Below are 27,017 nucleotides of genomic sequence, written 5' to 3'. Positions count from 1 at the left end.
TCTGGTTCAAATCCCATCTGATTGTAAAATGCTAGCTACAAGAGAAAAGAGAATTTCAAAGAATAAAAAGATCTGGGTCCTGTAATGGATACTTGTCGTATTCTTAACAGCCAATCTTCTGAAAAATCATTCCCTAATCTGAGAAAAATCCCAGGTTATGAGTTCAGCCTCCCTACTGTAGATGTCGGAACTCAAATTCCCAGCGGCTCTTGCAGCTAGGAAGAAGGCATGTGACCAGGCTCTACTTACCAGACACACCCTCATAAGACTGACTCAGTAAAGAGTGGTGAAAAGCAACTGTGCTCTCTGGCCCCTAAGCTGTGGCTGAGGTGTTGGGCTTTCTGGAAGAGCATGGAGGCTGTGCTGCCAGCTTCCTCTAGTACTAGATGGAACAGCACAGCATAGACAGAGTTCTCAGGTCAGTTCTGTGCATGGTCTTGGGCATCGTTCCTGGAAGTACAGTTTCGAGTCTTCCCCCAAATTCTCAGATCACTTTAAAGCTTTTTTTAAAAAAAAATTTTATTTATTTTTGGCTATGTTGGGTCTTTGTTGCTGCGCGCGGGCTTTCTCTAGTTGCAGTGAGCAGAGGCTACTCTTCGTTTGGCGCACGGGCTTCTCATTGCGGTGGCTTCTCTTGTTGCAGAGCATGGGCTCTAGGCGCGCGGGCTTCAGTAGTTGTGGCACGTGGGCTCAGTAGTTGTGGCTCGCGGGCTCTAGAGCGCAGGCTCAGTAGTTGTGGCACACGGGCTTAGTTGCTCTGCGGCATGTGGGATCTTCCCGGGCCAGGGCTCAAACCCATGTCCCCTGCATTGGCAGGCGGATTCTTAACCACTGCGCCACCAGGGAAGCTCTCAGATCACGTTAATAAGCCCTTCTCTCAATCAGTCAGGGTCAAGTTCTGCTGCCTGTCCCACTGACAACCAGGTTTGCAGGAACTAGCAAATCTGCCTAACTTTAGGACATCTGTCTTTACAGTATGAACTAGTTCCTACTCTGTCCACCTGATTGTTTCCTGATATATATCAGAATTAGCTCACTTCCCAGGAGTAAGAAGTGTGACAGAGGCCAGCCGTCTTTGTTCTCCTCTCCAGGTCTGTCATTTATTTCCACCTCTCCTTGGGAGAAACAGTCATAAGAAACCTGCTTTGTCTTTATAACAAAGGCCAATCATACTTTAAGCATGCCTATTCCAAAATGAGCTATAATATGTCTCACACTCAAAAAGTGATGTCTAATTTTGAATTTGATTATTAAACAATACCATCCTTTTATCATAAAACAAGAGTCTGTGTCAGAGGTTTCAAACTGGTGAGAAATTCTGACCTGCAGAGGGTTTTGTCTGGCCCACAACGCTTTTAATCTTTAAAAATTGTACTCAGAGGGCTTCCCCGGTGGCGCAGTGGTTGAGAGTCCGCCTGCCGATGCAGGGGATGTGGGTTTGTGCCCTGGTCCGGGAAGATCCCGCATGCCGCGGAATGGCTGGGCCCGTGAGCCATGGCCGCTGAGCCTGCGCGTCCGGAGCCTGTGCTCTGCAACAGGAGAGGCCACAACAGTGAGAGGCCCGTGTACCGCAAAAAAAAAAAAAAAAAAATTGTACTCAGAGATACAAACATTTTACATTTACATCTGTGATTGCTGATGGTTATAGCCTGCCACACAACAATCAGCTAGAGAATAGAGGCCCCCTTTTGATATATCATGAATTGTTCAATTTGCCTCTACTATATACTCACATACCAAATTTTTGGTTTTAATTTTGTTGCATAATACGTTGGAAGTTGGGCATACTACCTGCCATTTCATGAAAAAGCTATTTAATAAGTACACAAACATAAAAACACCAACATTTTATACTGCTATAAAACACTGGAATAGATTAAATCAAAATAGAAAAGGTAAATTAAAGGGGAGAGGCGGGGAGCTGTTCAGTGGGTATAAAGTCTCAGTCATGCAGGATGGAGGCTTCTGGAATCTGGTGCCCAGCATGTGCACAGAGTTGACAATATTGTATTGTACATGTGGCGACTGTCAGGAGGGTGAATTTTATGTTATGCGGGGGGTATTTTTGCCACAATAAAAAAAAATGTAATTCACAACATTAACAGAAGAAAAAAAGCACATAAAAATGCAGAACTATACAGAAATTTATTTAATCTGATAGGAGGTATTTATCTACAGTAAAGCAATAACAAGTAATATTGGTTAAATATTCGAAGTTCTTCACCTGAAACTGCAAAGGAGAGAAGAATGTTCATTATTTCACTTTAATTCAATATTGTATTTGGCATTCTGGCCATACAGTAAAGACAAAAATAAAAATAACAGGTTGGACAGGGACAAAAGGACACGGGAGGGCAGAAGGCTGGGACCTGGGACTTGAAGATTCCAAAGCAAGCCAAACCATACAGTTTAGAAATTTCTGTATGTGTCCACATAAGGTGGACCCTAAAGTTAAGTCTAAGAAAAGACCAGCAATTTATAAAAGAAACTGACATGCTACAAAGGTGGTTTCTATCTTGCTAGACTGTAAATATCTTACTTGGCTATTAACTGAAAATATTTAATAGAATGACCACTTCCCAGCTAATTTTCATTTTAATGTTTTAACAATTTACATTTTAAACACTGATTTCTCTAGGGCATGTTCCATCATTTGAATTAGAAATAACACCCAAAGAATGTCTTAGTAAACAATAAACTTATCTTAACTATATCATCCGTGATCAATTCAGTAAGTATATTACACCTTTCCAAGCAATAAAATGGACAACTTTAAAGAGCTTTTTAATTGGGAGATTTAAAAAAAAAAAGGCAGGACACGCAAATGACCTGCAGTTCAAAACACAAAGTCCTGTCACTTACATTCTATCCCACCTGTTCAACACACCATCCAAGTGCTGCAAACACAAGACAGTTCAGAGGAACAGTGTTATAACCCCTTAATTGCTACATCACCCAGTAAGTTACAATTAAAAAGCTCCTTATAAAAAGAAGTCCACCTATCCGCAGATATTGGAGAATCCCACTCTGTTCCGTACATTACTGAAAAAAATGCAAATACATTCATAAAGGCAAAAAAACTTTAGGTAACATGACAACCCACATCTTTCGCTGGTCAGACTCTACCGGCCATCTCAGTATTGCGGAAACGTTCCATCGATTTTGGCAGCCCAGGCCATGAGGCCTCCCACAACATCCCGAACTGTTAAAGAGTCTAAGTCTGTCCAGGACTGCAGGATCTTCACGGCTTTCTGGGAGTCATTGCCCAGTTTGCAGATCACATAAATGGGGAGAGATACCCCTTCCTGTGTGCCCTGCTTCCCTTCCCGGATTGCTTCTCCCAAGAGTTTCAGGCTCTCCGCATTCCTCCGTTCCAAATGTTTCAAAGGGATGTGTAGGGAGTGAGGCAACCGACACAGGTCCACCTCCACTGGAGGCCTGACGTCCAGCAACACGTGGGGTGACCCGGAATCCAGAAGTCGCTTATAGTCGACGACAGAAATTCGCTCCTCTGGGCTCAGTAACTGTAGGGAGCGGCACTTATCGGTGGCCGAGGAGCCACAGAAGCTTTCGTAGTCCTGCAGATCAGTCACAGTGGGCCGCTCCCCGCAAGCTGCACAGTCGGGCCTGCGCCTCCGCAGCCGAATACAGCGGAAATGACCTCCGAGGGCATCAAAGAGCAACAGGCTGCCACTGTAAGAGGGGCCCAGACCTGCAGCGATCTTCAACACTTCCAGCGCCTGCAGGCAGCCCAGGACCCCGGTAACCACACCAAGCACCCCGCCATCCGCGCAGCTGGTCACCGTCTCCGCCGGAGGTGGTTGCGGAAACACGCAGCGATAGCAAGGCCCACCGCCGTAGTGGTAGACTGTGAGTTGGCCCTCGAAGCGCAGGGCGCTGGCCGACACGAGGGGCCGGCCGGTTAGCACACAGGCGTCGTTAACCAAGTAGCGAGTGGGCACGTTGTCGGAGCAATCAGCCACCACGTCATAGCGGCCAACCAGGTCTAGCGCCGTGGCTGGCGTAAGCGCCTGGGCGTAGGGCACGCACTCCACCGCCGAATTGAGACGGCGCAGTGTAGCGGCGGCCGAAAAGACCTTGGCCTGGCCGGCCAGTGCCTCGCCGTGCAGCACCTGGCGGGCCAGGTTGCTCACTTCTACTACGTCGTAGTCCACAAGGCCCAGGCGGCCGACGCCGGCCGCTGCCAGGTACTGCGCCAGTGGGCAGCCAAGCCCCCCGCAGCCCACGACCAGCACGGACGCGGTCGCCAGGCGCAGCTGTCCCTGCACGCCCAGCTCAGGCAGCACGAGCTGCCGGCTGTAGCGCAGAATCTCATCTCGGGACAGGGCGGCCTTCGGCGGCAGGGGAGACACCGGAACCAACCGCTCTGACTCCTGCTCGGCCAGAAGAGCCGCCGCCAGCCTCCGCTTCAGGGAACTCAGCTCCTCCTCACGCTGGGCAACTTCAGCTTGCAAAGTGAGCACCTCCTCCCTGGCCGCCATGGCAGCCTCTTTGGGAGGTTGTCAAAGGCATTTCCGTTTCCGGCTTTCCCTCGTCTTGCGACTGGAATAAACTAAACAACTCTATGGAGCTTGGGGAAAGGTGATAAAGAGGTTTGTATTTTTCTGAAGCAACCATCAGATTCAACTTCAAAGAGTCACAAGTCCTGACTGTTTCCAGTGGAACTACGCAGAGAGCCTTAGGAGGACTAGAACTCGCCACCCAGACCACCCCCCTCCTCCCGGTTTTGGTACGTTCCGACGCGTCCTCTTCCCGTGCCGCGTTGACGTCATTCCGCTTCCGGCGCCTGGCGCAGCTCTGCCATGGCCTCCGGGGAAGCGAGTGGACTGTCTACTAGGTCTCCGCGGGAGCCAGAGCCGCGCACCCCGCGACAAGACAAGTATTCGGTGCTTTTGCCTACCTACAACGAGCGCGAGAACCTACCGCTCATTGTGTGGCTGCTGGTGAAGAGCTTCTCCGAGAGGTAGCGCGCCCGGCCGCCCTCCTAGAGGAATGAGATGAGCTGGCTTTCCCGGCCTGGGTGTCGGCAGTTGGCTGCGAGAGGCGGCCCCCTGCCTGGCTTCTCTTCTGTCTCCCGCTGGAAGCCTTGGGGAGGAAGCCACCCTACGAGGAAGGAGGCGGATACTTCCCGGGTTCTCTCTGTGTCTCGGGTTCTTATCTCTGCCCTTGGGTTTTGTGACACACTCCTTTATTATACACTCCCTTATACTCCTCACCCCGCTTTTTTCTTAGAAGGGTTGGCCCCCCTTTTATTTGTTTTATTTTATATTTGGCATGCGCCCGCAGCATATGGGATCTTAGTTCCCGGACCAGGGATCGAACCCATGTCCCCTGCGTTGGGAGCTCAGAATCTTAACCCCCGGACCGCCAGGGAAGTCCCTAGCCACCCTTTTAATTACTGCGAGGCCGAAAGCCTGACCTCACTCCTCCCTCTATCTAGGTGGTTAGGATCTGCGGCAGGAGCCAGGACTCTCAGTGAGGCCGCTCACTCCCGCCTGGGTGCTGAGGGCTTATGTAAGCATGAGGTTTGGGCTCTGTGGGTTAGGGAGCTGCTGCTGGGCTGGACATCCTTTCTGGAGAGGGCAGAAGGGCAGATTCGCTGCTGGTTGTTTGATGTGATTGTTAGAAACAGAGATTTTGGAGTTGAATTTGAAAGAGTTATACAGTTTTTTTTAAACTTCAGAAAATCGTGGTATCAGTACGAAGTAACTTGTTTTACGGTTGCACCAATGGGATCATGTGTAAATCTTTGAAGATCTTTCCGTATCAGCACATACAAACTTCGCAAATTATTGTGAAAATTGGGTAATATCATATGGCTGTGTTATAATTTTTCTAACCGGGTCATATCAATGAACACGGATTATTTCCAGAGTTTTTCTGTTTTTCTCTTTTGACTTTAACTTTACAAACGAGAATAGGGACTTTGTGCGCAACGTATTTAACAGCATTGAGAAAAGTGCTTGACACGTAAGAAGTGCTCCTTACACATTCTTACTTTTACTAGTATACCGTGGATAAAGTCTTTGTGGTGTAATTGCTGAGTCGACAGAGATGTGCTTAGATTGATACTTAATGATAAATTGCTCTCAAAAAAGAGAGTACCGGCTTAGGACTCTCCAACATTCATCAGAGAGGGCCTGTTTCCCCACCAACCAGCCAGTTTTATTAAACCTACATTGTTGGAAATGTTAATTGGTGAAAGATACTGCTGTTTTGATTATAATTCTTTGAATGAAATAACTATCCTCACATTCACGGCTTTTCAAAGTTTTTTTATCCATAGCTTTTAACCCTTTTTTCTTTAAGTTATATTTTGATTTCTCAAGCTCTTTCCAGATGAGAGAAATTGTCATGTAGCTGATCTTGTTGAAGCTTGTCTTCTGATTATACGATATTTTTTGCTCTATTCTTTAATTTTTTTATGTAGTGCAGTTTATCTTTCAGTAGTTTCTGGGTGGATTTTTTTTTTAATCAAAATGAAGTTTAATGACGGAAACAGCTATTTTCTTTTCAGACGGCAGTCAAGTAATCTGAAGTTTGCTCAGCTTGATTCCTTTAACTACCTCACCCTCAGGTGGTGTGGGTGCTTTGAAGTGGAGAGGGCAGTAATTTTGCTTATGAATGACTCCATTTGTTTATGAAGTATATCTCTTTCAGAACAACAACTAGAATTAACATCTTAACTTTTTTTTAAGTGTTTATTGAATGTGTTACAATATTGCTTCTGTTTCATGTTTTGGTTTTTTTGGCCACGAGGCATGTGGGATCCTAGCTCCCTGACCAGGAATGGAACCTGCACCCCCTGCACTGGAAGGCAAAGTCCTAACCAGTGGACCACCAGGGAAGTCCAACATCTTAACTTTTTTTGTCTTTAGGAGCCAAATTTAATGCACTGTTGGAAACTGAAGTCATCTTATCTACTCTTAGAAGATAGGATGGGTTTTGCTTTCTTCCAAGTTTGCTGGGGCCGACTTTTTTAAGCTTTTAACAATAGAATGTGTTTTCTGGTTGATTTCCTCGCATTTGTTTCTTCAAGCAGGACCAGAGGAAGCAGAATGTTGCGTTTCGGGGGTTTGTCTGTATCTCCTTTTCTTTCCCCTTAAGTTTCCCAATAAAGTTAACAAAAAGAATGTTTTCTTTAAAGGGAGGTGGGGAGAGATGTGATGGTGATCACAGGTACATCCAAGTATTGTGCTGGCTTGTTTTTAGAATAAAAACTGTCACATGAAGTTAATGGGAACAACGAAAAGATGTTAATTTTGAAGCACTGATATCTTTTGTCATTCTATGCTCTTTTGGTTTTGGGGGTTTTTTTTTGTTTTTTTTGATAGTGTGGGATAATGGGTATAACTGTTTGAAATAGTGATGTAAAAGACTGTCACCATTCTCAAGTGGGTTTTTTAAGGGTGAAATTAAATCAGATTTATTTATTCATGGATTAAATTAAAAAGAATAATCACCCAGAGCTACTCAGCTGACTTGATATCTTTAAATATATTTTTGAAATATTTTATGTAACTAAGACTTGATATTAAAGTTCCACAATTCCATTTCCCAAGTAGGTATAAAATTTTATATGATATCCTATCGTATATAATATATATGATCACTATAATTTTTTTAACGAAAGAGTATGTTTTCTGTGAGAATTTTAACATCTCAGGACTGTATAGCATTTTCCAGCAACGTACGTAATTGGGAGGTGACATAGTAAATATTTGACATTTATGTCATTTGATAATTAAAGTTTTCCTTGGTGCTTAACATGGCAATAAATTTCCACTTATACTGGGGAGGAATTAGTGATTTTAAAATCATTTTTTCATTTGAGACTACTGTCTCCAAGCAGTAGTTTAAATTTAAAAAAATTTAAATTTTTTTATTTTAGTGGCTTCAACTATGAAATTATAATCATAGATGATGGAAGCCCAGATGGAACAAGGGATGTTGCTGAACAGTTGGAGAAGATCTATGGGTCAGACAAAATTGTAAGTCATTTTTCTATCATATCAGTTATGTTTATATTGGGGAAAGATGATGGATGAACAGTGCTTAAATTCAGTCTGTCTAGAAACTGAAAAAGTTAAAGAGCAACTTACACACTTGGGGTTTAGATGCATTTTCATTGTGCTTGAGATTTTACATGTCTTTGATATGTTGAGTCAGTGGTAGGTTTACAGCAAATAGCCTTTGGATGAACTCTGTTTTTATGTCTGACTCTGCAGATCAGTTTCCTTGAAGGGCAGAATTAAAGCATGATACTGAAATGAGAAGGAATATTGGTCGAGCTAGGTTGCAGTTAGTAATGTGTCTTGTTCTTTAGCACTCCCTTTCTCTAGGTATTCTCATACTGTCAGTAGAGAATCCTGCCTACAGCTAGCTTGTAGCTGGGAAAGGTGACTGATTGTTTTCATGTGAAACATGATTTTCCAGAGAACTTGGCATTTTTATTTTTATCTGTAGAACAGTCTTGTGGAAGTATTTAGATTGACTTTCTGAGTCTTAAACTTTAGATATTCCCACTGTGCCTTAAAGCCTGTTGTTCTTCTACAGGAGTAACTTAGGCAGATGTAGAGTTCATTTTGTAATAGCTTTGTAATTTTTATTTTTGATCAGTGTTTTGGCTTTATAAACGTTGGAGCATACTTGTGAGATCACTTCAGCTAATTCTTGGGCCAAAAGCATACATTAAATCCAGGTTTAATTAGAAAACACATTCTAGGCTTTGGGTATTTTGTAATTTGTATAGACCAGAATTTCTCAATCTCAGCACTACTGACCTTGGGACCTGATAGGTCTTTGCTGTGAGGGACTGTCGTGTATGTTGTAGGATGTTAGGATCATCCCTGGACTCTACCCACGAGATGCAGCAGCAGCCCCCCTCCTCAGTGTGGCAACCAAAAATACCTCTGGATAACATCAAGTGTCCCTCCCTTTGTGGGCAGAATTGTCCCTCTTCCCAACAGAGAACGATTGGCATAGGAATAAAGAAGTCTCTTGGAATAGCCAGGACCTGGAAGCAACCTAAATGTCAATCAACAGAGGAATGGATAAAGAAGATGTGGTACATATATACACAATGGAATATTACTCAGCCATAAAAAGGAACGAAGAAGTCTCTTGGAGAATCTTTATTGATATTTGCATTTCAAGAAATGGCAATTAAGCATCATAAAGAATAGGCTTGGGCTTCCCTGGTGGCGCAGTGGTTGAGAATCTGCCTGCCAATGCAGGGGACACAGGTTCGAGCCCTCGTCTGGGAAGATCCCACGTGCCGCGGAGCAACTAGGCCCATGAGCCACAATTACTGAGACTGCGCGTCTGGAGCCTGTGCTCCGCAACAAGAGAGGCCGCGATAGTGAGAGGCCCACGCACCGCGATGAAGAGTGGCCCCCACTTGCTGCAACTAGAGAAAGCCCTCGCACAGAAACGAAGACCCAACATAGCCATAAATACATACATACATACATACGCAAATAAAATTAAAAAAAAAAAAAGAATAGGCTCTGGGTCCAGATATTCTTGATTAGTCCCAATAATGAAATAATTTCTGTGCAGTTGGAGGAGATCTTAGTTGGTGAGAAGTATTTAAAGAAATGTGTTACTCTTATATACATGGTAAATCTGTGCTAGAGGTTCTTTCCATCTCACAGACGAGCAATTCACAGAACTAGCACACCTCAGTCCTCTCTGAATGTCTCCAGATGTACAAGTGTACAGAGGAGATAAAAACTGAGATTTTCATCCTTCTAGCAGTGACTTCCGATAATGCTAGGTTCATATTTTTGGCCAACAGTTCCTCAGTTTTTATTAAGTTCTGGGCCAGGGCTGATTCACATAATGTATAGAATACTTTCATTATGCACTTCCATTTAATCTGGGAACATCAACCTAACAGTGTTTTGAATGCTTTTGTCATAGAACCTCAGCCTTGAGGTGTGATTGATTGATCTTAAGGAATGCCTGATGAATTGATCTCAAATTCTAAAACAACATGGTCTTCAAAGGGTTCCACTTTTCCCATCAATCCAATAAAATTTAAAATAATGAGGAAAAAATAGCATTTACTATCATGATTTCCATGTGGTACCAGGGAAATTCCCTATTCATTCATTATTTTATCACTTTTAGGTCATTTAAACTAGAAAATTACGTGTGTGCGCGTGCGCGCGCGCCAATAACAAGCTATGCCAGGGAGGGCACTTGCTTGCTTTTTAGGTGACATATATATATTTAGTTGGGGGAAAAATTAGGAACCACCTTACAATACCTCAGATAAAATATTCACAGATGCTTTGTTAGCCTTTCAAACTGGCTGAAATGAATATTTTAGAAAAAAAGCTAAAGAAAAAAGAAATTTAACTCTTGAGGTGAGGAAACAGACTAGAGGTTAAGTGACTTTCCAAGGGTACATAGGTAATAAATGGCAGGAGTGGGACCATAGAAGAATTGGAGGCACATATTCTGAACTGTTAACAGTGATCACAGGGCGGGGAGATATGAGATTTGGAGGGCTTCTATTATGTTTGATGTACATGGCTTGTTTCATCCCCCAACTTGAGATCAGATAGACTCATCTATATTTTGTCATTATTTATAGTTTAGTATTTTTAAAAATTGTTTTGATAATGAAGTGTAACACACATTCATTACTTTTTAAATGTCAAGCATAACTATAGGATTGAGAGATTTGACGACTTAAAAATATTTGGTTCATCCCCAAATACCAACATATTTTCTCTGACAAAGAGATCAGTATCGTAATCAAATGTACAGAAATAAATATTCATAAAAACAAGAACTACAGGGCTTCCCTGGTGGTGCAGTGGTTGAGAGTCCGCCTGCCGATGCAAAAAAAAAAAAAGAACTACAGATGGTCAAAAGTGAAAAAAATATGAGCCTCACTGATAAGAATTGCAAAATAGAGTACGATTAGCCTTTTCTTAGCTGCAGATTTATTTTTATTCTTTCTCCCAACCCGTTTTCGAGAGTACGGTAAAACAGATCCACTCAAATGGTGTTGATCCTAGTGGAAATTGATATAGTTTTCTGAAGTGTCACCAAGATTTTCTACGATAAAGATTTTTACAAAGTAAGTTTTTTGTCAAACAAATCATAGTGTCGTATGGTATTTTCTAAGAAGTTGTGGTAAGCATTCTTCAGGGTATGTGCCCTGTACCCTTACATGCACTTCCTGTGAATTCACAGCTTCTTCTGATGACGGCTGAGTGAGGTGAGCTCTGTGTGCCCATTGCTGCCCCGGGGTCACACAGCAAATTAGCAAGGGGGTTCCATAGTCATCTACTAAGCCATCCTGCCTCGTGTAAGAAAAAGCAATCATACTGATGTGAGGATGGAAAAAAAAGGAGAGGGGTGGAATTAGCAGTCTGAAAGTAAAGCACAGGAGATGAAACAATTTGAACTTTTTACTACATAAGAAGTAAACAAGTATATTCTTTTTTTTTTTTTTTTTTTTTTGTGGTACGCGGGCCTCTCACTGTTGTGGCCTCTCCCATTGTGGAGCACAGGCTCCGGACGCGCAGGCTCAACGGCCATGGCTCACGGGCCTAGCTGCTCCACGGCATGTGGGATCTTCCCGGACCGGGGCACGAACCCGTGTCCCCTGCATCGGCAGGCGGACTCTCAACCACTGCGCCACCAGGGAAGCCCTCTGTTACTCTTTAATTATACCTTGGTCATCTTTTGTCACCAGATTACCTCATTCTTTTAACTGCTCCATGGTACCCTATCTATGTAACGTGGTTTGTATTTTATATAAACTTTTGAACGTTCTGAAAATTATAAATAACAAAATTATCCTTTGTTTGAAAAAAAGATTTTTAGCTAAAACATACGGTTATAGAAAATCTAAGATGAACTTTAAAGGATTTGCTTTTTCAGGGCAAATACCAGATGAGGTCAGTATTTTGTCAGTAACAGTCAAGCACAAAATCAAATAAAACCTGACATGTCTGGTTTGATTTTGTTCAGTGAATAGTAATTATTATAGATGATTGATTGAATGTCTAGTTCTCCTCTATATAAAAACTCATGGGGTAGGAATGTATTTTATCATCTTTGTTCCTCACCTAGACCTATAGCAGCTTGCGTGTAGTTTTTAAAAAAAAGAGAAAATCTATCCTGCTTAAATTAAACTGCAAATACTTTGGAGATTGCAGTCTGAGGCAACCTGCTTACCCACTGGCAAGTGCCGGGGGGCGGGGGAGGGGGGAGGATAAGAAATGCTCAGTAGTTAGTCTACTTGAGCCCCCTACCTCAGAAACTTAGCGCCAAAACCTTGGCATTCTACTTTTCCAGAAATTTAGAGAAAAAAGGAAATAACAACTAAGTCAGTGTTTATATATGAAGCAAGAAGTGTAGAAAGACTAATTGACAAACTGTAAGGAGAAAGAATTTAATCTTAGGAATATAACCTGAAATCATGTCATTGGACCAATAGAGAATAAGATGAGGTCATCCAAGCATGGAGTCAAGATAAGTGGATGGAGTATCAACATTTAAAATCACAAAGGGAATTGAGAAAACAAGCATGGCTATCAAATATTCCAAAAAGGTATAGAATAAGTGAGTTAAATACTCAGTTTTCCTAGGAAGGAATCAATAGATATTGCTTAAAATGATAAATCAAGTAATAGACATAAAAAAATGGTTTTTTTGGTGGATAGCTCTGGGGTGCGGCAGGGGGCGGAGTTTAAGATTTGGTCTGTGGGGTTTGGGTGAAAGAATGTTACTTTTCCTTGAAAGCTATTAAATTATTTGATTTGTTACTAAATGCTTTTTTTTACTTTGGCAAAAAATGTTAAGCATGTTCTGCTTTAAGGTCTAATAAATGCAGCTGTATTTCTGTTAAAATGAGTGAGCACTTATTAAAAAAGAGTTTTTATTAGTCAGATTTTCGATTATTTGTGTTAAAATGCCATTTCTTATTCTTACAGCTTCTAAGACCACGGGAGCAAAAATTGGGACTAGGTAAGTAGAACCTCTCACCCCTCATGCCTGCTCCTTGCCTTGGTAAGATTATCCAGTGTGTATTTCCCCAGTTTGGAACAGGGCCAAAATACAGTCACCTTCTGTGATGGTTTTTAATGATCTTAATGATATTCAGATGGTTTAACTTGAATTGCCTGTATGAGGCAAAGCCCACTTAGGAAAACAGAAACCACTGTAATTCTTTCAATATAGGGAATTTAATACAGAGAATCTAGTTACACAGGTGAAGGAATTGCTGAGAAGCCAAATGGAACAGTGGGGCTACTCAGAGATTAGTAGCAGCTGGAGCTCACTACCGCTCCTGGGCTGGAGCAACAATGGAGGAGATGGTGTTTTTAGAGCCGGGAACCCGGGCTGCCCAGAGGAGCTAGAATGGTGGAGTCAGGGATGCTTGGCAGAAGTGGGAGTCATGGATGGAATCTGGTCCATGCTGGGAGGCAGAGTAAAGGGGAGGACACTTGGACTTTTCCCCTTCTCCTTGAGATCTTCCTTCTTCCTGTGCCTCCCAAAGCTGCTTGGAAACCAGTTGACAAGAAAACAAATATAGTACCCTGCAATATAGAACAGAGAAGGGATCTAAGGGCAAACATTTAGACCAGCACACTCCCTTAGCTGTAAGTCTTTTGAACAGTTCTTGAAGTTACAAGTTTTTAAAAGGTGTTTATTTTTTTAAAAGGAAGCTTTTCCAGCTTTAAAATGTAAGGGGTTATAGAAAAGCTCAGATGAGGTCAGTCATTCTAAGATGAAAATCTTGAATGCCTTTATTTCTATTGTTGGTCACAGCTGCTTTATGTTGAAAAGTGGTATAATTTTACTGAAAACTTGGGGGAGCATGGAGGAAGCACAGTTCTTGAAAATTGAGTATCTGCTCTCCTCAAGACCCTCAGTTTCATGGCATGATCAAATGTTCTGAATATCTGAATCCAGAAGGTTCTTTGGGATTGAAATAATCTTGAAACTGCCATGAAAGCCACCAAGAATTACTAACCCATCAGTGGAAATCCAGAAAGCTGTGGATAGTCATGTTTTTAAAAAATTAATTAATTAATCTGGTTGGCTCTTAGTTGCAGCAGGCAGGCTCCTTAGTTGTGGCTCGCCAGCTCCTTAGTTGCGGTTTGCAGGCTCCTTCGTTGCAGCATGCGTGTGGTATCTAGTTCCCTGACCAGGGATCGTACCTGGGCCCCCTGTGTTGGGAGCGTGGAGTCTTAACCACTGCGCCACCAGGGAAGTCCCTGGATAATCACTTCTTAACAAAAGAAGTCAGAAGAGTTCTGCCTTTCTAATAAGATACTGTGGTGATTTGGGGCTAGAGAATGCAGGAATTCCCACATCCTGTCCCTGACCAGTCACCCTTACCTGCCAAGTCCCCGAGGAATATTTAAGCATGAGGGTGGCTAAGTAATTGCTAGTTGCACCTTTGGCACCAGATACAGGGCTCTAGTGTACCAGCCTTACAGTGTAGAAGACACTCACTGTGTAGCTTTTGTGGGACAGGGGTGATGGGCTGAGCAGAAGCAGAGAGACTGGTTAGGTAGGGATCCAGGCATCAGAAGATGGTGCCCGGGACTAAAGTGAAATTGGAGACGAAAGAATGAAATTGAGAGTTTTGTTTTTTTTTAAGGGCTTCAAATGCTTGGCCTTTTTATTTATTTATTTATTTATTTATGGTTGTGTTGGGTCTTCATTTCTGTGCGAGGGCTTTCTCTAGTTGTGGCAAGCGGGGGCCACTCTTCATCGCAGTGCGCGGGCCTTTCACTATCGCGGCCTCTCTTGTTGCGGAGCACAGGCTCCAGACGCACAGTCTCAGTAGTTGTGGCTCACGGGCCTAGTTGCTCCGCGGCATGTGGGATCTTCCCAGACCAGGGCTCGAACCCATGTCCCCTGCATTAGCAGGCAGATTCTCAACCACTGCGCCACCAGGGAAGCCCGAGAGATGTTTTTGATGGAGAATAACAAACAGGACGTTAGAGGACTAATGTATGCTTTTCAGAGGTGCTTAGCAATTTCTTCCCTGTTCAGATATATACCTAAGCATTTCTGGTGATTTCCTTTAATGGATATAAATATTTTCATTTTTAGGAACTGCATATATTCATGGGGTGAAGCATGCCACAGGAAACCACATAATCATCATGGATGCTGATCTCTCACACCATGTGAGTGGCATATTTCTTTAGAGGCTATTTATGATAGTCTTAGCCTGCTTTACTGACCTACTCTTTATTCTTTCTAAATTTCAGCCAAAATTTATTCCTGAATTCATTAGGTAGGTATTTCTAATATTTGAAAGAATTATTCAAATCATTTATCTTATATTGATTTTGTACTTATTTTCATTTTTCATTCATTAAGAATACTCATGGTATTTTAAGTTTGCTATCAAAAATGAAACCAAGGTATAGCTTTGAGACATGTAAATATGTAGTTACGTGACTAAATGATATCTTTTAGGAGCCCTGAGAGGAGTAATCAACAGATAATTCCTTTGTTACCTAATTCTTACAGACTACAGAAAAATATGAAAAGCAGCTTCCCTGTTAAATGGAATTAAGCCCTGCATCATAAGAGTAGAACACTATGAATACCTGGGGTTTATTCCAGGAATGCCAAAATCAGGAATCAGTCAAAAAAATTCATTTATCACATTAACAAAGAAAGCAGCATGACTGGGGACTTCCCTGGTGGTCCAGTGGCTAAGACCCCACACTCCCAATGCAGGGGGCCCAGGTTGGATCCCTGGTCAGGGAACTAGATCCCACATGCATGCTGCAACTTAGCGTTTGCATGCCACAACTAAGGAGCCTGCTGGCCGCAACTAAGGAGCCTGTGTGCTGCAACTAGGACCTGGCACAGCCAAATAAATAAATAAATATTTTTTAAAAAGACAAGAAAAGAAGCGTGATTAAGTCTATAGATGGTAAAGCGTATTTGGTAAAATTCACTAGCCATTGCTAATTAAAATTTTAATGTAGATATAGAAGGAAACCATACTGAAGGAAAACATACTGAAGACAACCTGGTCCTAACACAAAGGTCTTACTTTTTGTTTTTGTTTTTTTTTGGCCTCACTGCGTGGCTTGCAGGATCTTAGTTTCCTGACCAGGGATTTAGTCCAGGCCCTCAGCAGAGTCCTAAGCACTGGACCACCAAGGAATTTCCCCACAAAGGTCTTATTAAATGGTAAAATGTTGAGTCATTTCCAATAAACTCATCAATGATTATAGGTGTACCACCTATCATTAAACATGGAGATTTTAAGTAATGTAACATAAGAGTTTAGTATATATTGGTAAAGGATACAAAATTACATTTATTTGCAGGTAATGTAACTATATTTTTAGAAAACCCAAGAGACCATGATACCTCTCAGAATAAGAATTTGGAAGCTGTTCTGAATGTAAGCTAAATACACAAAAACAGAATCAGATCAGGTCACTCGCCTATTTAGAACACTTCCAGGAGTTCCTGTGAACACATGGGGAAAAATCCACACTCCTTTACTTGCCCCTCAAACCACCCGTGATGTGGCCCCTGCCTTGCATTCTGAACTCATCTCATGCCCCTCCCCCTTGCCTGAAGTGCTCTTTCACTGCTCCTTAATGGCCAACTACTCCTTGTTTGATCTCTGCATAAAAGTCACCTCAGAAATACCTTCTCTGCTTAGATCACCAATACACAAAAGCTCCTTTGACCTGATAAGGCAGTAGAACCAGTGGAGTAGAAAATGGGTGAAAGATACAAGCAGGCCATGTGTAGAAGAAGTCCAAATGGCTAATAAACCTAAGAGAAGATATTCACCCTGGGATGTAGTCAGGGAAATGCAATTAAAATAACCGTGTGTTACTATTAGTTTTTCAAAATTAAAGACATATAGAACAATACATCCAGCACCAATAAGATGATAGAAAATGAACATGGATATTGCTGGAGGAAGTACGAGTTACTACAGCCTTTTTGGAAAGTAATTTCTGGTGATATCTGTTAGAATTAAAAATACTCATAAGCTTTGCTTTAGCAATTCTGTTGAAAGCTCAACAGCTTTTTCTAATTGCCAGCTAATTTATTTTTTTCTGCAGGAAGCAAAAGGAGGGTAATTTTGACATTGTCTCTGGAACTCGCTACAAAGGAAATGGAGGTGTATATGGCTGGGATTTGAAAAGGAAAATAATAAGGTATATATGTATGTGCTCATGATTTCTCTATTTTTTTTTTAGTGTAACTACTAGAAATATGTTTTTAACAGGTATTTGGATTAAATTACCATGCTGCCTTGGAGTTTGTGGGATCAGATTGTAACTTCCAGAAAGTATTCCCAGATAGCTTCTTACCCACAGTTTTTCCTGTGTTAGAGTATTGTATTTTGGATGGTTTTCACTTGGGAAAAATTTGCATAAACCTTTGAACCTTTCGTAGAAATGGTCTAATTCAGCACAGTTTGTTCTGCTGGACCTTCAGCTTTGATTTAAGTGAACTATTCATCTATATTTTTGGACTAAATATGTAATTTTTTCCATATATATTTTTCAGTAATTTAAGACACTTCATGATTTCAGCTTTTACTAAGCAGCATAAAGTAGTGAGGCTTTGGAGGCAGACCTGAGTTAAAATCCTGATTGTGTCTTTTAATTACTTGTGTCCCCTTGCATGTTTTACCTTTTCTAGGCTTTACTTTCCTCATGATAAGATGGAAATAAAACAAACTGTTTCAGTTTTCTATTACAGTGTAACAAACCATCCCAAAACTGAGTGACTTACAGCAACAATTTATTGTTTCTCACAGTTCTGTGGTTTGGCTACTGGTTCCTCTGCTGACTTCACCTGGGCTCACTCATGCAGTTTCCTTCAGCTGGAGGCTCCAAGATGGCCTTATTCATATGTTTGGCAGTTGATACTGGTTGTTGGCTGGGCCATCTCAGTTCTCCTGCATGTGGCCGCTTACCTGGGAAGCTAGATCAGCTTCTTTACATGGCATCCTAAGGGCAGCACCCAAAAGTACCAAGGCTGCAACTGCAAGGACTCTTGAGTCCTAAGCTCTGGGGCTAACACCAAATTAATTTTTGGTCAAAGCAAGCCCATAATCAAGGGGGGGGGGAAATAGAATCCACCTCTTGATGGGAAGACCCACAAAGAATTTTTGACCATATTTAATCTATGGCACCTAGGTTGTTGGGAAGATGTGTTTCTATCTCTAAAGGATCTATATAGCTTATTGCTTTTTGTGTAACAACATAACTTTATATAAATTCTTACTGACAGTATTTTTTATCACCCACTTCATTCCTATTGAAGGTTCTGTTAGGTTAATGTCACTTTTGCCTCTTAACTGTTAAACCTTGGGCAAGTATTTCAAACATGTAAGAGCCTCAGTCTTCAGTGAAATGAAGGGTTCGGATAACTCAGTGGTTTTCAGTCCTGCTGAGCATTGAAGTCATGTAGGGGGAAAATTATACACAACTGCTCCCTGTTTGTCCTCCCTTTCTTGTGCACACACATACTGCAGACCATTTGAGTGGATCTCCAGAGGTGGTGCAAGAGCATCAGTATTTTTCACAGGCTCCCAGATGATTCTGTTGTGCAGCCAAGGTTGAGAGCAACAAATCAGTGATCTCTCAGGCCTCTCTGAATTGTTCATTAAAGCTACTATTTAAAATCAGGGAGTCCCAGTCAGAGACAATTTACAACGTTTAGTTGGATCATTTAGTTGTATTGAGTTGTATCTGTCATTAGTTGTTAATGTCTGCACTGACTTTATAGTATAAACTCCTGAGAAAGAGTCTATCACTTGCTCAAGGTCTCATTTGTATGGTCCAGAACCAGAATTGAACCCAAGTCTGTCTGACTCTTGCTGCATTTTAATTAAAAGACCCCAATTTTAAAATGCATTACCTTAAATAGATGTACAAATATATACATACAGACATGCACACATACACATAAATACATATACACTCACATTCCTTTGATTACACCCATTTTGGTGGGTAAACTATGTCCTGGAATTTTTTTGTAGCTATTTGAAGGAAAATGTTTCTGTTAGCCATTATGCCAGCTATATCCCTAACCATGTTATTTTTATGAAATAGACACTCCTGGGACTTCCCTGGCAGTCTAGTGGTCAAGACTCCGCACTTCCAATGCAGGGGGCTTGGGTTTAATCCCTGGTCTGGGAACTAAGATTCCACATGCTGTGGGGCACGAGGGGGCGGGGAAGGGAGGGAGGGGAAGGAGAAGAAGGAAGGAAGGAGGGAAGGAGAAGGAAGGAAGAAAGAAAGAAACACTCCTAAGGAGTGCCTTGATGGTTACCCTGGCTTTGCAGAGAAACTGTTTTCTCCAGGCTGCTTCCCCTGCTGCCCTCCGCACCCCCGCCAAAAAAAAAAAACAACACCTTTTTTCTGAATCTGAACACTCTAAAATAATCTGAGCCCACTAAAATATAGCTGCAGTACCAAAGTCATTTTTTCCAAGTGTACTTCACATCTTTTTGAAATGTTAATAATAGCTATTAGTCAGTAATAGATTATAGTTGATTGATACCTAGTTGTGTTTGAAGCACAGATCCTAAAGTCATTGTTATGGACTGAATGTTTCTGCTAGAATTCATGTGTTAAAGTACCTTGTGCAGGGAGTGTTGGTATTTGGAAGTGGGGTTTTGAGGAGGTAATTAGGTTTAGATGAGGTCCTGAGTGTGGGGCACTTTTGGTGGGATTAGTGCCCTTTCAAGAAGAAACCAAGAAAGCTTGGCCTTTCTCCTCCTACCCCCACCCTCAGCCCCTCTGCCCCCCTCCACTTGAGCACACAGCAAGAAGGTACCATGTGTAGGCTAGGAACAGGATCCTCACCAGGAACCAAGTCTACAGCACCTTGATCTTGCACTTTTCAGCCTCCAGAACTGTGAGAATTGAATATCTGTTGTTTAAGCCACCCAGTCCATGGTATTTTGTTATAGAAGCCCAAGCAGACTAAGAAAGTCTCAGAATGGAACTTTTGGTCAATTTCCAGAGATTGCCAAAAACCAAAACCTTCTCCCACCTGCACACCTTTTTAAAAAAAAAAAAAAAAAGCCATTTTAATGCAAACTGACCTATTACCGAGTTGGAAACTGCCATCACTTGGTGATCTGAATCTGAAAAAGAAACTCCAGATCCCTGATAGATCACTTTTGCTGTCTTGACAGATGTTTGTAATTCTAAATCATGACTGTTGGCAAATATGGCAAAAATCTATTACCATTCTCACCTAGAGTTTGGAAGAATGAGTGTTTTATGGTCACCTCTACATGTCACATTCCAAGAATAAAAATCCCTATTTTCTGAAAAATGAGAACTACCAGATCTCCTTTCACTGATTTCTGTTTGTTCCATAGAATTAACATTTTTGTGAAATAGTGTTGCATTTATGAAGTCAGTGTAGCATTTTTAGCACTCTACACTTGGGTGTATTTCTTTTGTTTAGAAATTGTACTTTATAAAGAAAATCTTTTATTTGGCAGCCGTGGGGCCAATTTTATAACTCAGATCTTGCTGAGACCAGGAGCGTCTGATTTAACAGGAAGTTTCAGGTACAGTGAGAACCTGTGATTGTGTGTATTCTACTATTTACAATTTCTTGCCTAAATTTCTTGCTTTATAATGAGTTAAAGAAATACTTTTCGTTTCTATCCCATTTTTGTTCTGGAACGCTAAAAAAGACTGAAGTTGGTTAGGAGCTGCTAATGAAGCGTAAGCATCTTAAGGGAAAATATTGTACCTTTTAAAGAGTATGGACGACAGGTTCGTGTGCTTGTTAACAGTAGTATCGCTGCTCAGCCCTTGAGGGACCTGAGGTGACCATGGACTGCTCATTCAGGACATTACTGAGATGGGCTTCAAAAACAGTGCCTCTTCCAGTAATTTTCTGCAGCTTATAGCATTGTCCACAGAAAAGTTTAAAATCTTTAATATTTATATAGAGCTTTTTCAGTTTCCTTATTCTCCATGTTTTTTATAAAAAAAAAATTCTTGTTTAAATGGAGCGAAGCCTCCTGCTAGGTCCTTGGGGGTTTTTTATTTTTGTTTGTTTCTGGGGGTGTGTGTATTATCTCTGAAACTATAAAATTTCTGTTCATCTGCTTTAAGGCTGAGACCCATGCATTGGTTAATACTTTCTATTACTTGGCATTTGCTTCTATCCATTAAATAATGTTGATTCTTCCATAGTTCATTAGAACACACAAACACACAAATTTAGGAGCTGGTTGTTGAAGGTTAGCTGGTACCATTAGTGCAACTGCAAGTCTGTTGGATAGCAGTTCAGAGAGAGTAAGACAGAGTCAAAAGTGAAGAGAGGAGCCATCGCAAATTAGAGGTCAGATAATGAAAATGAAACCTCTCTAGAATTAAAATGTAAATTATTTTGAAAGCACAATTTGGTGTATAAAAGATAGATAGGAACCCCATAAATACATCTCTTCAGTTCCACACTTCGAGGCAAGTGAATAATGTGTTATAAAGATCTCTGATTTCCAGAGGAAAAAAAAAGATTGTAATTAAAAAAAAAAAAGATTGTAATTAAAAAAAAAAAAAGATACTGTGGTGGAGGAGACAGGGGTGGCAATGAAGAGAAATAAATCTTACAAAGTGACTCTTACGGGAATAAAGTGACTCTTATAGGGAAAGAATTCGTAGCCTAATCCTAGTTTTAAAGGTACTGCTGAAACGTTATTCCATTATCCCACCATCATAGTTCTTCCCATAATCCCAGACCTCCCTCCCCTACTTAACATCATTTGACATATATCTTTAGTTTCTACTGCTAAAATCCCAAAACATGAAAAGGTGCCTGAAACACAGTAGGTTCCTCAATAAACATTTGTTATTGAATGAGTATTACTACCATCAGAATCTCCTTTCTTCACATTTATTCCAGACTTACCCTTTTGAGTTCTGATGGAGACTGTGTGGGTAAAGGAGTGCATACCACTAATCCCCCTCAGGTTCCTCTAAGGACTGTGCTTTAGCCTTATAGCCACCTAAAAGCTTGAAAAACAAAAGGTGGGGTAACCTGAAAGGAAGCCTGAGAAAATATGTGAGTTCCAGGTATAAAGCCCTCTGGCATTATAGATCCAGGTGGCTTTAACTACCAAGGGAACAAAGTTACTGCCTCACCTAGTTTTCTCCTAAACAAAAACAGCAAGAAGAAAGAGGTAGGAATTGCTGCCTTTCTACTCACTGAGGCTCAGGGTTTTTTTGTTTTTTAACCTCAGTGACTCTGAAAATAGGGAGCTCCTGAAGAACGTGACTGAGTTCACCCATAGGACTTCCCAGCTCCCGTCTTTCTTTGTAAATCTGATGAGCTCTGCCTTTGGCCTGCAGTCCCTCTAAAGTTAGGGTGTGCATTCGCCCAGTTTAAGTGTCTAACTGTGACCTCAGTTGCTGATATCTGATTCCCACCAGGATTGCCTCATCCTGTGATCCCTACTTCCTGTCTTAACCTAGCTTAACCAAGCTCATCCTAGAGGGACTTAGTTTATCTCAGGAATTTATTTAGATCTCAGGAAATAGGAACTTCATAGACATTTATGCGGAGATGCCTGTTAACTACTTCTTTCTTGTTACCTAGTTTATATTGTTGCTTCATCTGTCAACTCTGTTGTTCCAGAATTTGAAACAGTTTCTCCCCTTTCAGCTTTAAAAATAAATTAAGAAAATAAAAACTACAAACGATGGGGGGGTTCTGCTCCACATGATTCACTTTATCACCATATTTTTATAATTTCTGATAGTGTGAAAGGAAGATAATTCTCTAAAAGATACTAAGAATTCATTTTCAAAATCGTCCCAAATTATTTACCAAATATTTTTATGGCCTTTCCAGTTCAGGACAAATGGATCATAATCATCAACTGTGAGAACTTTTCTATATACAAATGGCTGGTGAAAGTTTAAGGTTTTATAAATACCAGTGAACTTTTTGTAAGGTCAGGATACATGTAGGCATGTATATTTATCCAGGTGTTCATATACATTTTAATTTCTTACAGGTTATACCGAAAAGAAGTTTTACAGAAATTAATAGAAAAATGTGTTTCTAAAGGCTACGTCTTCCAGATGGAGATGATTGTTCGGGCGAGACAGCTGAATTATACTGTTGGCGAGGTATGGTAAATAGTGTTATACTCCTCATAAAGAAACAATAGGGTTATACTCTTTATCATAAAAAGGTTAATTTTCATAAACTACTAAAAAAATGTGGAAGGCTTCCAGGTGTCCATGCAAAAGGGTGAAAATTCACATTTCTTTAAAATTAATATATTTGTCTTACCAAGATTTAAAGCATAACAGAAGGCAGCATTCCCTTTTAAATAAATAAAAGTTACCGGTATCTTCTTTCTCCTTTCCCTTTCTTCTGACCACTCAGCATTATGGGATGAGTCTGCTGCTTTTCCCCTTGTCTCAGCCATCAGCCACCCTACTTAAAAATGAGTGGTGAATCCCTTTTGCCCGTTGCCTATGAGTAAATGAAAAGGGCAAGAATTGGGGGAGCAGAGGGGATTTGTAATATTTCCAGCCGGCTAGTAAGTTCTTAGGGAACACTCTCCTTGTTTAACAATAATATTCTTATTCAGAGCAAGAAAATAGCTAACTAGAATGTTACTACTGTTGTGGAAGTTATGAGATTTTTAACTTAGTGCTAAAACAGTGACAGCTAAATTTGATGGACTGAAAAAAATTAGGTGAAAGGCCATTTTACTTTGGGCATATAATTTTTCTTGGAAGCTTGAGTAAACCAACTTAATATTCAGGATCAACGCTTTTCAAAACAGTTGTAACTTGGCTGGATGACCTATTTTTAGATAGTAAAATGCATGTTTAATTTTGAAGACTTGGAGGTGCACACAGTTGCTGTAAGAATCCCATAATTCGGATTTACCTTGAAGGACTTGCTATCAGCGGACTAATCTTGTTTCTGTTGTATGAGTAATTGTTGTATGCCTGCTATGCTTCCTTTCTAATATTTTTGAAGACTCACTTAACATATATTTTTTTAACTAGGTTCCAATATCATTTGTGGATCGTGTTTATGGTGAATCCAAGTTGGGAGGAAATGAAATAGTCTCTTTCTTGAAAGGACTATTGACCCTCTTTGCTACTACATAAAAGAAAGTTATTCATTTATACTTAATCATGTTCATTTCAATTTAAACATAAAAGAAGCCTGGTTGCTGATTTTTATAAAATGTACTCTTAGAACATAAATCTTAAGGTAAGGTAAATTTCATGCAAATCTTTTTTCCTGAGAAACTCCATTTTACATGTCAAATTAAATTAGAAAAATGAGCAGCGTTCTCAATTTTCGTTTACATTTTGCTGTACTAAGACCTATAAATAAATGTATATGAAATTTTTGCATAAAAATGCTTTCATTAGCGTATGCAAATGCAGGATTTCTTACATGGGGAAGATTTTGAAATATTCTTTATAAAAACTGTGTTCAGGGGCTTCCCTGGTGGCGCAGTGGTTGAGATTCCGCCTGTCGATGCTAGGGGACATGGGTTCGTGCCCTGATCCGGGAAGATCCCACGTGCCGCGGAGCGGCTGGGCCTGTGAGCCATGGCTGCTGAGCCTGCGTGTCCGGAGCCTGTGCTCCGCAATGGGAGAGGCCACAACAGTGAGAGGCCCGCGTACCGCAAAAAAAACCAACCAAACAAACAAAAACTGTATTCATAGCTCTGGATTCATACCTAATACATGTCAGAAGTAAGAGGAGTGCTAATTATATTCATGAAATACACATATGATACATGGCTGTTTCTATATGAACTAAAAAAGAAATACACACCTCTGGCCCCCCCCCTTTTTTTTTTTTTTTGGCTGTGCTGTGCAGCTTGTGGGATCCTAGTTCCCCAACTAGGGTTGAACCGGGGCCCCCGGCAGTAAAAGCGCCGAGTCCTAACCACCGGACCACCAGGGAATTCCCAGCTGTAGTAATTTTTAAACAACTATGTTTTTTTTCCTCAAAATATTTTTCATGTTATTTCAGGACCCTTAACAAAGCATACATCTTTAGTAATATGACTAAATCCCCTGTAGCTCTTCTGTTGAGAAAACTGTTCTGCCAGTTGAAATGTTCAGTAAAGCCCTCAGAAATATTCTATTTACCCACCTTAAGTGGGTATTGCAAAAAAGATTAATTTCCAAGTATAGCATAGCTTTTAGATCACGCAGTGTCTTTTAAAATTTTGAGTAAGGCATACTTTGAGCAAATAAGCTTAAGATCAAATTGACTTTCCTTAGCAAGTAAAAGGAAGGGGCGTCTCTAAGTCATTTAATAAGCAGATTCAGTGAACAGTATTCCTACTACTGCATTTTCCTGGCTTAATTTGGCTGCTGAAGAAACTTCAAGTCTGATTTTTCCATTTGCATTTCTAACAGATCCTACCAGAAATGAATACCAGAGTATAAAACCTTTGGTGTCGTTTTGAACATTACCAATTCCCATAGTTGAATCCATAGGACACATTCCAATAAGGGCCTCTACTATTCTGTTTCCCTTTTAAGCAGAGCTGAACAGCTGGCCCACCGTGGACCCCTCTTCCTTGGGGAAGTGACTTCTCTCATCACTACTAACAACTAGAAAATTTATTACCACTGATGTAAAATAATTTTTTTTGAGTGTTTAGATTCTTTCTTGTCTGAGCCCAAAGTTAAATTTTCATTGTCAACTCTGTGGAGCAGAGATTAAATAACCACCTCAGAGAGCCCACTATAAAATACTGTCTTCTCAGACCTCACTAGGGTAGGTACCTTTTGCCTTTGTTTAGTCTTTTGGTTCTTATTCCCACAATCATTACAACACTATCATTATTTACAGTAATTATTTGAGCAGTGAAAACTTTCACCATTTGGAAGTTATTTAGAAAAGAATCTGGACTATTTAGATAGATTTTTGTAGTAAATCTGGTGACTTAAACACTAAAATCTTTTTAAACATTTACATGTGAATCCAGCATCCCTTTTTACTTTGTAAATGGGGCCAAGGATGAAATCCAGATGTTCTCCCTTTGTATTGGTATTGTCTCTGTATGAAATCTAAATATATCTAAGGAAAACTAAATTTAAAATTATTTTGCTTATTTCATATTAGTTCTTGCCTGTCTTCTGCAACATGGAATTAGCTTCTTCATCTTTGTTTCTCTAAATTGAATGTTTTGGGTCCCCTCCTCCTTTTTACAACTTTTTTCAGCTGTTTTCCCTTGAAATACTGATTTGGCTTTTAAAGATATAGTTTATCACAATTTCAGAAATTAACGGAATACTGTGTTGGATGAAACAGCTTGTTAAACCTGCTAACTGAAGCCTTAGACATTGAGCTATATGTAACCACAATTTGTTCTGTTTTCAGTAAAGTCAGATTCTTTGCGGATGTTACGTATGGTTTGAAACTATTTTAACATGAAATTTAGAGAAACAGCAAAAGATAAGTGTAAGATGTACAGAGCACATCTTAACAGGTTTGGTTAATCCTTCACAATTGACATTTATTACTTTTAAGTATGTCTGGCCAGTGACAGACACTCATATGCACTCAACTATAAAAGGTGGATTCAAGAATGTTGAGAACACAATGTGTTGGTCGGGGCTGACCTAAATTTACAAAGGCCCACGTTGTGTCCTATGCTGTCCAAATTGTGGGAGCACTAAAAGGCTTGGGACTACAGTCTGGTTAAGGATCTTGTGGAGGCCCACTGGCAACATCATTTCACATCCTTGGGCTTCACTAGCCCAGTGGCCTCAAACGCTAGGGATCCCACTTGTTTTCTTCAGGCCAAAGAGAAGAGTCCATCACTGATTCGGAAGAATGTCCAGTCCCAGGGCAACAGCCGGCCTTCTGTAAAACGCAGGCCTGTCCACTGAATAGCGCACCTCACCCGCAAGGGGTCATCCATGGGGTTGGGTCTCATCTCAAGTGGGTGTGTGAAGCACGAGGCCCTCACACCTCATTTA

The 27,017-nt window shown here is 40.9% G+C and overlaps 2 protein-coding genes across 3 annotated transcripts; one reads left to right on the top strand and one right to left on the bottom strand.

The window, feature by feature from the left end:
- Nucleotides 1–2,126: 2,126 nt before the first annotated feature.
- On the bottom strand, nucleotides 2,127–4,897 carry MOCS3 (molybdenum cofactor synthesis 3). Its single transcript, XM_022597716.3, has one exon. The coding sequence runs from the start codon at nucleotides 4,500–4,502 to the stop codon at nucleotides 3,135–3,137; it is 1,368 nt and encodes a 455-aa protein (XP_022453424.1). The 5' UTR covers nucleotides 4,503–4,897; the 3' UTR covers nucleotides 2,127–3,134.
- Nucleotides 4,413–27,017, top strand: DPM1 (dolichyl-phosphate mannosyltransferase subunit 1, catalytic). 2 transcript variants are annotated; one of them, XM_022597717.2, is made up of 9 exons: nucleotides 4,413–4,984; nucleotides 7,913–8,012; nucleotides 12,981–13,014; nucleotides 15,115–15,191; nucleotides 15,276–15,301; nucleotides 17,112–17,207; nucleotides 20,525–20,593; nucleotides 23,054–23,168; nucleotides 24,066–27,017. In XM_022597717.2, the coding sequence occupies exons 1-9, from the start codon at nucleotides 4,824–4,826 to the stop codon at nucleotides 24,168–24,170; spliced, it is 783 nt and encodes a 260-aa protein (XP_022453425.2). In that variant the 5' UTR covers nucleotides 4,413–4,823; the 3' UTR covers nucleotides 24,171–27,017. The 2 variants fall into 2 exon arrangements, with proteins under 2 accessions (XP_022453425.2, XP_022453426.2); XM_022597718.2 differs by lacking the exon at nucleotides 20,525–20,593.

This window comes from Delphinapterus leucas, chromosome 15 (genome assembly GCF_059928025.1).
Source record: "Delphinapterus leucas isolate spDelLeu-1000000601 "Yukka" chromosome 15, BTC_Dleu_Yukka2, whole genome shotgun sequence".
Classification (NCBI taxonomy): domain Eukaryota; kingdom Metazoa; phylum Chordata; class Mammalia; order Artiodactyla; family Monodontidae; genus Delphinapterus; species Delphinapterus leucas.
The sequence above is the reverse complement of the archived record's forward strand: the minus strand, read 5'-3'. Positions and strand labels throughout refer to the sequence as shown.

What these genes read in the sequence shown, in the direction of transcription:
- MOCS3 (XM_022597716.3), bottom strand. Translation starts at nt 4,502, where the DNA reads ATGGCGGCCAGGGAGGAGGTGCTCACTTTGCAAGCTGAAGTTGCCCAG.
- DPM1 (XM_022597717.2), top strand. Translation starts at nt 4,824, where the DNA reads ATGGCCTCCGGGGAAGCGAGTGGACTGTCTACTAGGTCTCCGCGGGAG. An exon ending in TCTATGGGTCAGACAAAATT is followed by an intron (nt 8,013 to 12,980) that starts GTAAGTCATTTT and finishes TTATTCTTACAG; the next exon opens with CTTCTAAGACCACGGGAGCA. An exon ending in TTTATTCCTGAATTCATTAG is followed by an intron (nt 15,302 to 17,111) that starts GTAGGTATTTCT and finishes TTTTTTCTGCAG; the next exon opens with GAAGCAAAAGGAGGGTAATT.